The sequence below is a fragment of the Mus pahari genome, chromosome 1, assembly GCF_900095145.1.
Source record: "Mus pahari chromosome 1, PAHARI_EIJ_v1.1, whole genome shotgun sequence".
Lineage (NCBI taxonomy): Eukaryota > Metazoa > Chordata > Mammalia > Rodentia > Muridae > Mus > Mus pahari.
In genome coordinates, this window is record NC_034590.1 from 115,233,545 (window position 1) to 115,244,714 (window position 11,170).

At 49.3% G+C, this 11,170-nt stretch overlaps 1 protein-coding gene and 1 long non-coding RNA gene across 3 annotated transcripts in view; one reads left to right on the top strand and one right to left on the bottom strand.

The window, feature by feature from the left end:
- LOC110334241 overlaps positions 1-7,664 on the bottom strand; it is a 51,028-nt gene extending 43,364 nt beyond the window's left edge. Inside the window, exon 1 of the long non-coding RNA XR_002381112.1 lies at positions 7,588-7,664. This is a non-coding gene — a long non-coding RNA (uncharacterized LOC110334241). The remainder of the gene's footprint in view (positions 1-7,587) is intronic.
- Chka (choline kinase alpha) overlaps positions 7,021-11,170 on the top strand; it is a 50,030-nt gene continuing 45,880 nt past the window's right edge. For both annotated transcript variants that reach the window (XM_021216095.2, XM_021216099.1), the window contains exon 1: positions 7,021-7,661. In XM_021216095.2, coding sequence (XP_021071754.1) covers positions 7,324-7,661 — 338 coding nt within the window. In that variant the 5' untranslated portion in view covers positions 7,021-7,323. The remainder of the gene's footprint in view (positions 7,662-11,170) is intronic.

Below are 11,170 nucleotides of genomic sequence, written 5' to 3' on the forward strand. Positions count from 1 at the left end.
CAACAGCCTATGGAGCAGGAACAACAGCCTATGGAGTAGGAACAACAGCCTATGGAGTAGGAACAACAGCCTATGGAGCAGGAACAACAGCCTATGGAGTAGGAACAACAGCCTATGGAGTAGGAACAACAGCCTATGGAGTAGGAACAACAGCCTATGGAGTAGGAACGGTTTTCCCACCGGATGCTGAGGAGCATGTGACTCAGAGAGTCACACCTGTAACCCTAATGCTCAGTGGGCACAGGCTGGAGAACTGCCACCAGGTGGTGGGTCAGTCAAGGCTATGAACACTGTCTCACCCCGTCTCCACCCACCCACCCCTAAAAGGGGAAAAAAAAAATGGAGATGCTTGGAGAGAGAGATCTCCTTGTCAGAAGTCACACGGCTCAAGGGAGCATGGCCTCTACAGACAGGTTTATCTACAAACCACTAGGCCTGGGATCCATGTAAATGAGGTGTTAGAGGAGTGCTTGCCCAGGCCACTACACTTCTGGGCATACATTCTTGGAGTTCTCTAACCTTGGCCCCAGCTGTGGGTGCTGCGATTGTGTGTATGGCAGAAGGACTTCAGATAAAAATCATACTTTGGCTCAGAAAGCCTCAGGAGCTGCTGGTGTGCAACCTGAATCCTCAGCAAAGGGTCCTGCTCCTGTCACTCTGCTGGCTGGCACTGTCATCTGATCCTGAGCATATGGTATTCCAGCCTGGTGGCCTCTCTGTGTTCTCATCAATATTTGAAGGCTCGGAACTGGAGCAGTGCCTGGTTCTGTGTGAATCTGGTAACCTGGCCAGAGCTCTGTTCCTCTGGCCCTCTGGGGAGCCGTCTGTGCCAAGTGTCTATGACTTGCTAGACCAGAAATGCAGGAAAGAAAGATAAGGGTCCTTGAAGGAGTCCTGGTGAGGCCCTAGGATCTGCTGGCCTTGGGCAAGTTTCACTCCCCAGTGAGATGCCCTTGTGGTCTGGGAGACACGTGCTAAATAGACTCAACTTTTGCTTGTTGGAGGAAAAGCTCTTACAGGCAGATTCACAGAGCCCTTTCTGGTTTTCCTTTTTACTTTGAGGGCATGTGTGTGTGTGTGTGTGTGTGTGTGTGTGTGTGTGTGTGTGTGTGTGTGTGTGTGAGATGAACATCAGCTGTCATTCTCAATCAATTTCCACTTTGTTTGTTTTATGAGATACGGTCTGCCTCTGGACCTGGAAGCTTATCCACTCACCTAGGCTAGCTCCAGGCATCTTCCAGCGCTCTCCATCGCTGTAGCACTGGCTGGAACTGTCTACTGGCATGCCTTGGACCCAAGCTTTTAAATGGGTGCTATGGATCTGGGCTCAAGTTCTCACCACAAGTAGCACTTTGCTGATTGGGCCATTACCTCAGCCCAGTCTCCACCTTCAGTTATTCATTCATTCATTCACTCGTTTGTTTGTTTGTTTGTTTATTGTTGTGTTGGTGGTCAGTATGAAGCAGGATGATTACCTGTGCTAGACCCACAAGGCCTATGACTGCTAGACTGGGCAAACCCTAACTCTGAGACATATTCCCATCCCCCAGAAATCCCATTGCTGGTAGAGGAAAAGTCCTTGTTTAGGTGGACTCTGTGTATTCTACAGCCCTGGTCTTCTTAAGACAGTAGGAATGCCTGTCTGGCTCTTAGTTTGGACAGAAGCAACAGCCACAGCGCAGAGACTCAGTCTCCCTCCCTGTCTCCCAAAGCCCATCAACCACTTAATGCACTCTCTTCATAATTCAGCACCCATCACAACTCTGAAAACACTTCTTTGGTCCTTTTGTTCCCAAAGAAAAGGCTGTGTAGCTTGACTAACCTCTTCCCAGAGCCAAAGCCTGTGTAGCAAAGCTTCCGCCAAGCCCTGGTCACTTGTGCACAGGCACTGACACTTTGGTAAGCAGATGACACACTGCGCTGTGTACTGTCTACTTCTCTTCTTACACAACATCATCCGCCTTGGCCAGGAGATGCTACAGCTGTATTCATTATTCATCTTGGAACACTGGCCTTAGGAGAGAGGCTGCATCGGCAGCATACTGCAGGCAACAGTGTTTCCTGTGCACCAGGAGCTAGCGGGTGTCTCTCTGTTCAGTCCTCTGGACCACCCGGCATAAGGACAAACTTTAGGGCTCCTTTGCTTTCTCAGTGGCTCCAGTCTGGTGGGAAGACAAGATAATACACAACAACCAGGGGTGAGGAAAGTGGGTAGGGTGGGCACTTTGCCCATCTAGATGAGAGCAGGAGCCAGAAGATCTGCTTCCTGTACCTATGCTGCCAAGCCCTATGGTAGGCACACAGAAGCTCCAGAGACGCATGGAACATGGACCCCTACCTTGTACCTAGAGAGCAACTTTCAGCCAGCCTAGAGCCCTTAAATGGTCTAGTTCCTGCAGGTGCTGGGCACTTAGGTTCTTTCCACTTTTTGTCAATAATAGATGTGGCAATGGGATATTTTATACATGGGAAATTTTGCTTCTGAGAACTTCTCCTTTTTAACCCTAAAACATGTTTATTTATTTACATACTTGCTTATTATTGCAGAGGCCTTTGAGTGCTATAGTGTGTATGCGTGGGTCCGGGGATAGACCATCTGAGGGGGTTGATTCTCTCCTTCCACCATGTGTGTTCCGGGGGTGGAACTCCAGCCTTTAGGCTGGGAGGCATGTGCCTTAGCTGGCTGCCGAGCTACCTTGTTCATCTCTGTCTCCGTGTTGTTGAGACGGGGCCTTATGTAGTCCAGGATGACCTCAGACTTGATATTAGCATGATGGCTTTGAATTCCTGATCCTTCTGCCTCCACCTTCCTAGTGCCAGGGATTACAGCTGTGTGGTACTATTCCTGGCTACTGGAAACTGTTTTTTGACTTTCATTTGCTTTTTTGAGACAGGGCCTCTCTATGCAACCTTGGCTATTTTGGAAATCACTCTGCAGACCAAGCTGGCCTTGAGCTCAGAGATCTGCCTGCCTCTACTTCCATAGTCCTGGGATTAAAGATGTGCACCTCTACTGTCCACCTATTTTTTAATTAAAAAAAATTTTTTTTTTTTAGTGTGTGTGTGTGAGACATGTGATGTGCTTGGGAGAGTTAGAAACAACTTTGGGGAGTTGGCTTTCTCTTTCCAGTGTGAGTTCCAGGGACAGAATTCATTTCTTCAGGATTAGTTGCAAGTGATTTTACCCACTGAGCCATTTCCCTGACCCAACTAATTTTTTCCCTTGGGAACAGAGTTTTTCAACTCAAGGGTTGTGAACATACTTAAAAATGTTGCTGTAAACTCTGAAATATACTGCCAGGGGAATGCTTTCTCAGACTTTTAAAGGTCCCCAAATATACACCAAGGATGCTGTCCCACGTCTATAGACACAGTTACCTTTTTATGCAAGCCTATTTTTTTCAGTATTAAGCTGTGTCAAGTTCAGGTGGAACTGATCACTCCAGTGCTTATGATGCACTAGGGGTTTGTTGGTTTTGTTTTGTTTTGTTAAGTTTTTGAGACAGTGTTTGTCTCTGTAGCCTTGACTGTCCTGAAACTTGCTCTGTAGACCAGGCTGGCCTTGAACTCATAGACATCTTCCTGCCTCTGCCTCCCAAGTGCTGGGACTAAAGGCATGCACCAGCGTTGTCTAGCTGCATTAGGGTTTTTATTGCAGCAATAAACACTGTGACCACAAGCAACTTGGAGGGGAAAGGGGTTTGTCATCTTACAATTCTCAGGTCTTCCTCTTATCACTGAGAAAGCCAGGACAGGAACTCAGGGCAGAAACTAAGTCAGAGACTGTGGAGGAGTGCTGCTTACTGGCTTGCTCCCATGGCTTGCTCAGTGTGCTTTATGTACAACCCAGGACCACTTGTCCAGGGGTGGCACCGCCTAGAGCTGGCTGAACTCTGCCATGTCACTCATTAATCAAGAAAATGCGCAAGATATGCCTACAGGCCAGTTTTATAAAGGCATTTTATTAAAGTTTCCTCTTCTCAAATGACTTGCTCATTTAACAAGGAAATTTATTGCAACCCTTTATTCCTGCCATGAGCTAGGCTATTAAAGTCACTTGACAGACAGGGACAGGCTTGAGCAACAGTAAGTAGTCTGCCTGAGGGCAGATGCCAAGGAAGTAAAATGGGCAAGGTTTGTACCCAGGCTGCCAGGTTCCAAGGCTGTACCTCTTCCTTGCTGTGCTATGCAGACGCTAGAAGGGAAGGCTGTGCCTCTAGGGCAAGCTTGTGACAGGAGTGAAGAACTTGATTCACTCTGACCTTCTTCAAAGTAGGGACCTGTGAGTGGCACAGACCCATCACAGGAGCTCCACCTAACTTCATTGGTATCAGGCACATATCCTACAGCCAGCCCTCGCTGTCCAGGTGAGTAAAGCTGGTTCCAGCCACGTGGTTCTAGTTGATTGGACTAGGCCTGGGCGCCTGGCTCAAGGGCACTGAGTCTTGCTCTGGCCACACATATGACAGGACATACAGAGAGGAGTTGGACGAGTCAGCCCTTCAGCCCTCCTTGTGGAAAGCTTGGAATGACAGCGGGTAGCCACATTACCTACGTTTAGATGCAGGCTACCATTTCCTAGCTGTGTGGTCTTGGGTGAGTTCTGCTCTGTGTTTGTGTGTGCTGTGTTTGTGTGTGAGGGGATGGGGGTGGGGCTGGGTGCATGTGCACATGTGGGTGTGTCCCCATATGGGTCCATATGTGTAGAGAGACCAGCAGGCATCCTCAGGTGATACTCTTCAAGTGTTGTCTATCTTGTTCTTTGAGACAGGGTCTCTTCCTAGCCTGGAACTTGCCAGATTGTCTAGGTTGGCTGCTAGTGAGCCCAGGAATGTGCCTGACTCTGCCGCCCCAACTGTAGGATAATAAGCACACACCGCCACACCAGTTTTTTTGTTTTGTTTTTTTGTTTGTTTGTCTTTTGAGACAGGGTTTTCTCTGTGTGGCACTACCATCCTGAAACATGCCCTGTAGACCAGTCAGGCCTTAAACTCAGAGATTCACTTTCCGCTGCTTTCTGAGTACTGGGATTAAAGGCGTGTACCATTATTGCCTGGCCTCCTTCTTTGCTTAAAGATAATATCAAAGCGACAGATTCATTAAGGCAATTTCATATATGCCATTAAGGCTCCCCCCCCGTGTGTGTGTGTGTGTGTGTGTGTGTGTGTGTGTGTGTGTGTGTATTCCAGGCAGAGTTTTACTCTGGCTAGAATTTTTATGTGGGTCATATATGTTTGTGTCCTTTCCACGCTTTGGCTATGGAGCCTTTCCAACCCTTTCACTGGGTGACCTCTTACTCCCACTGGAAGCTGTGCTCCCAGCAAGGCGCCTCGTGGGTTCTCATAGTCTAAACCAGAAGAGGTCAGAGAAAAAGTTACTGCAAATTATAGAGCTCTCCTCTCACTTCTGGGGCAGCTTCCCCCTCAGCCAGCTTTCCAACATTCCTCTGAGATTATGGGGACTAGTATGAGGACAAAGGGCCACTCCCCTGTGAAGGCCAGTGACACGGCCCCACCTCCACGTAGACTGGTGTTTTCAAAGTCCTCCGTTCCCTTATCTAAATGCCTTCCTGAATGGAGATGTTGATTTCTTACCGTTCTAGCAACCAGTGGTATTCCTAGGCCAGGCCTCTTTTTTTTTTTTTCTTTTCTACTTGTCTGGAGTTCAACTCCAGGTCTAGCTCCACGGGATCGTCCAAAGTCTCCTTTCATTTGCACTGCCCCCCCCCCCCGGCCCCCCAGACAGGGTCTCACTATGGAACTTGGGCTGTCCTGAAACTTACTGTGTAGAGTAGGCTGGTCTTCAGCCCAGAGATCTGCCTGCTTCTGCCTCTGGGCCTCTCAAGTGCAGGGATTAAATGCATGTGCCATTATGCACAGATTATTTTCTTTTGTTCAGTAAGATCACTTTTGGGGGAGTAAGTCCAGATAAGTACCTACTCTTTTTGAAGAGTTTTTGGCTTCCAGCAGACTGTGAAAACCCATAAAGAAGCCATTTTCTGTATGCTGGGCTTTGGATTTTCCAGACCTTTGGCAGCTGGGGGAACCTTTCTTTCTAGCTACACTCCACAACACAGATCTGTAGTTTTATATTCTTTGTAGCCTCAATTACTTCCTGGAAGGACTGAAAGATGAGACCAAAGAATGAGGCAATGTGTGGGCATACAGCATAGGGGCCTTGGCCCCCTTCCATGCCCTAGGGCAAAGGTACATTAGTCATGGTCACGCGACTGGACAGCCCGGAAGAGGGGGGGCAGATGACAGCGTCCACAAAGCCAGGAATCGCGAAGCAAGCACCTTTGACAGGCAATTCTGGAGGCCGTTGAGGCCAGGCTGTTAGGAAGATGTCCTGAGACTCTAGCTGACATCCTCAGCACCACGGACAGGGAAACTGAGGCTACAGGCTCTTAGAGGGGGAGGCTTCTCTCTGAGCCTAGAGCGCAGCCAGCTGGCAAGTGGGTGTGTGGCCTTGACCCAGTCTCTTTTTTATATTAGACCTGCAGATGGATAACGCCTCCAGCCAGGAGTTGTATCGGGCATGGACGCATCTCGAACAGCGCCTGGGAAATGTAAAAACACACCCACAGAGCTCCTTCAGGAGCTGCCTTGCCCTAAGGTCACGCGGAAAGAGCAGCCCCCTCCAGACACCATTTTCCTGCAAAGTCCCCGGGGCCTTTCAAATCATCACTTTCAGACCTGGGGGCGTCTAAGGAAAGTTTCCCTTTCAACATCCACTCTAGGGTCTGCCAAAGCCGCAGAAGTCTCGCCTCTCCTGCCCTAAGAGGCTCGAGTCCGCAAAGGCGCCACCTTGTGAGTGCTGGCAACCGAGGTAGCCTCTCCAGGACCCTCGCGACCCCTAGACAAGGCCCCGCCCCCGGTGCGTCGACCCCTCCCTCCTCGTGGGCTCACCGCCTGAGGCGAGGAGGGGCTATGCGGCAGCCAATGGGAAAGCGGCGTGGCGAGGGTGGCGGCGGTTGTGATGCACCACAGCGTCCAATCAGCGGCGAGCGCGGGGGCGGGCGGTGACGCTGGGCTCTCCGCGTGCGGCGCTGTAAAGAAGCGAGCGCCGCGGCCCACTATAGCAGTCGCCTGCCGTCAGCCTCCCGCGCTCGTTTCCCGTTACCGCTGCCTGACGTCCATTGCTGCCTCTCCCCGCCGTCGCCGACGTCGCCTCCCCGCGCGCTCCCACAACCGCCGTCTGGCCGGTCAGTGAAGCCGGCGAGCCATTCCCCGCGCCGGCCCCCAGAGGCGGGCATCCAGTCGGACCCTGAGTGTGGCCCTCTCGTGCTGTGGCCGCCCGCGCCTTCTCGGCCGCTTGTCCAGCATGAAAACCAAGTTCTGCACCGGGGGCGAGGCCGAGCCGTCGCCGCTCGGGCTGCTGCTGAGCTGCGGTGGCAACGCTGCCCCGACGCCCGGCGTAGGGCAGCAGCGCGACGCCGCAGGCGAGCTGGATTCCAAGCAGCTTGGTGGCCGGTCCCAACCTCTCGCGCTGCCGCCGCCGCCGCCGCCGCCCCTACCGCTGCCCCCGCCGCCATCACCGCCGCTAGCGGACGAACAACCCGAGCCCCGGACGAGGCGCAGGGCCTACCTGTGGTGTAAGGAATTCCTGCCCGGAGCCTGGCGGGGCCTTCGCGAGGACCAGTTCCACATCAGTGTCATAAGGTCGGCGGCTGCGGCACCGCGCGGTGGTGGTGGGGGCGGTGGGGGGTGAGGCTGGAGGGCGGGGCGGGGCGGCGGCTGGGGTAGAGGTGATCGTCGCGCCGGGAATCCAGAGCACACACCCCGCAGCGCGGAAAGCCGCCTGCGGGAGAGCTTTGAGAAAATGTGAGCTGGGATGCCGGTCCTTTGCGGAAGAACAATACTGTGCAGTTATACAAGTACATTCTGTACCAAAGCTCAAAATAGATGTGTCTAGGAAGCCTTTTTTCTACGGGGCCTTGAATGAAAAAGGGATATTGTGGCTGGGCTTTAGAACAAGAGGGAGGAAAAGTCCCCGGGGAACTTTTCCTTGCAGTACTTCTAGTCTATAGTTTGATCACAACCCCCTCCCTCTCCAGAAATTCACCTCTGGCACTCAGGGAGCAGAAGCAGGCGGATCTCTGTATTATCGAGGCCAGTTTGGCCTACATAGTAAGTTTCAGACCAGCCAGAGCTACGTAGCAAGACACTGCCTCCAAAAGAGGTAGAAGGGAGTTGATGTGTGCTAATGGAAGGTAGCAGTCACTCACTCATGTCCTTCTGAGGCTCTTATGTCTTCGTGTACCCGTGTTACTGGCCAACGTCTGGAGGTGTGGCTCCACAAATAATCGTGAAGTAAAAAGAATTCCTCCTTCTTAGAAAGATGAATCTCCTGTGGGCAGAGTGATCATGAACATCCAGGTATTGGAGCCTGGCCTTGAACCCGTGAGGATCCTATAAGTAAGCATATTCACACGCGCGCGCGCGCGCACACACACACACACACACACACACCATGCAGCTCTGGTTGTCTTGGAACTCACTATGTAGACAAGTTAGCTGGTCTCAGACTCACAGAAATCCACTGTCTCCCCGAGTGTTGGGATTAAAAAGCATCTGCTGCTATGCTTGGCGTTCCCCACTTATTTTACATTTAAATATATTTCACCTTAGGTTGGAAAATAAGTTTTGTATGTATTCAGACTTAATAGAGAAATGTAACTGTACCTTTGCCATTTTTGCACAAGTGCTTAGTATTCCGTATTGAATACAGGTTGTTTTTTTTGACCTTTAAAAACCCATTTGGTCATTTTCTACCAGTTTCTGTGTGATTGGTTGACCCAATTGAGTGCCAAGTGTCTAGAAACTGGCTGGCTGGCTGGCTGCCACAAATAATCCTCAAATCCAGTTCTAGTCATTTGACTCCTCTTCTGTGCCCAGTCTCTCACCAGTCATGAATGCAACAAAATTAACTCTTTGGATGGACTGCACTTCCTCTTTGCCTTTCATTGTTCAGGTCCCTCATGGATCTGAGACTATGTCAGAGAGCTCTATGAGCAGGTAGTTAAAAGATAGTTGGTAGGAAGTGGAAAAAGAAGACCACAGATACTCAAATCATTGATGAGTGTCCTAGAAAAATTTGTCCCCAAACTTGTCCCCAGACAGTCTTAGCAGTTCTTACCGGGAGAATGGTAGCGATTATTGTGGCACTTTCTCCCTATGGAAGTAAAGCAAGGCCTGAGGGGATGTGTTTGTGTCTCACACTTGGGAGGGGGAGGTAGAAGTGTCAAGAGTTAAGGCTAGCCTGGGCTACATGGCAGCTTTGAAGTTGGAGAGGAGCCTGGATTATTACATGAGATCTTTTTTCATCAAACCAAACCAAAACTCTAGAGGAGTGACTTGCCTGAGGTCCATTGATAGCTCTCTGGTGTTCCCCTCTTCTACATTGGTCCTGGGGTCTGTTTGGACAGCCCTGTACCCAGCCTTAGGCCTGTTTGTGGTTATCTCCAGGGACTGTGTCACTCATCAGTTAAATTTGTTTTTCTCAAACCAGTCATTGCAAAAATATGGAGAATATTTTGGGGTTTTCTTTTTTTCCTCTAAGAGTTAGTCTTGAAGACAGGCCTTTCCTTTTGGATTGCAGTATCTTTTTAAATGTGGCATGCTGTAAACATTCAGGATAGTCCGTGGTTATAGAATATGTTGAATAAGGAGAAAAGGTGATTTAAGATGTGGGGAAGTGGGTGGTAACTACCTTTAAGTTAGTGGCGTGGCTGTTACTTTTGCTGGGTCCAGTCTATCCTGGTTTATCCATCTCCGTTCATTCAGCCTGTCCCAGGTTTAACTTTTTGGCTTCTTCCCACCTCAGAATGTACTTTCTGTCTTTGCCTTAATAGTAGTCAGGCTCCAATCCCTTCGCCCTGTTTACTCTATTCCGCAGAAGTGTCTCTATTGTGGTCTCTAAGACCTGGGAACAACTCAGAAATCCCTTTTGCTTAGTCACATGGTAACAGGAGGCCCCAGGGCATTTAATTTAAGCATTTTATGTGTACTACCTTCTATCTAGTTCATGCTCCATCCTGTTGCCAGGGGCTTCTCAGGGGTTATCTGTTGCTTCCATGGCATTTGTAGATAGGAAATAAAACCTAAAATTGTTTGCAAAGTCTAAGCTTGGGCTCCAGTCTACCTTGAACTGTTTTGTTACTCTTTTAAGATCGCCCTTCCCCCAGCCACAGGGACTGAACTCCTTCCATCAGGCCAGTGCTTCTGAATGAGCTTTGTGTCTCAGTACCAGGCTTTTCTTTACTCCTGCCCTTGGCTTGGCAGTCCTTTCCCCGATGACTGCTTTTAGAATTCCTTCTTCAAGGCCTTACTTAGGGAGAACCAGAAAGAGGGACCTCCTCCCCCATCTATATTTCCTCCCAGGACTTCGGAGCTACAGGCCTTGACATCAGTATTTAACATGCTTGGCCGTAGGCTTGTTTCTACTTTGTGGTAAGACTTGATTCCTAGAGAGCATTTCACATTCATCACTTTTTGGGATAGGGTCTTGTGTACTGAAAAATGACCTCTCTAACTTCTACTCAGTTTGGCTTTCTTTTTAGTCTTTTTTTTTGGTGGGGGTGGTTGGGCAGAGTCTCACTCTGTAGGCTGGCCTCCAATTCTCAGTAATTCTGTCTCAGCCTCCAAAGTTGTGGGATTTATTACAGGTATGAATCTCTGAGCCTGGCTTTTCATTTTTGTCTTTATTTTTTTCAGTATCAGGAATTGAACTCAAGCCAGAGCGTGCACTCAACACCTGACCTTGGATCTTGCCTTCATTGTGTTAACTAAAAAATTATCATCAGACATAGCATCACCCGGATTTTATGTTGGTGTGCAGAAATTTTACTGTTTTGCATTTTACATTTAGGTGTTTGATTCATTTGAGGTTTATTTTCTTAAAAGCATTTGCTTCTGGATTGTTTTATGTGTGTATACATGTAGATATCCAGTTGTTTCAAGATGAGTTGTCAAAAGGACTGTTTTTCTCTACGGTGTGGCTCTTACTCTCGTCAGAGATTGCTTCTGGTTTTGGGCTCTCCGTTTTGTTGATCTGTGTGCCAAGTCTTTAGTCAAGAAATTCGGCACTTGTATTGATTATTGTGGTCTTTTTCCAGGCTTATTTTATTTATTTATTTATTTTTCGAGACAGGGTTTCTCTGTATAGCCCT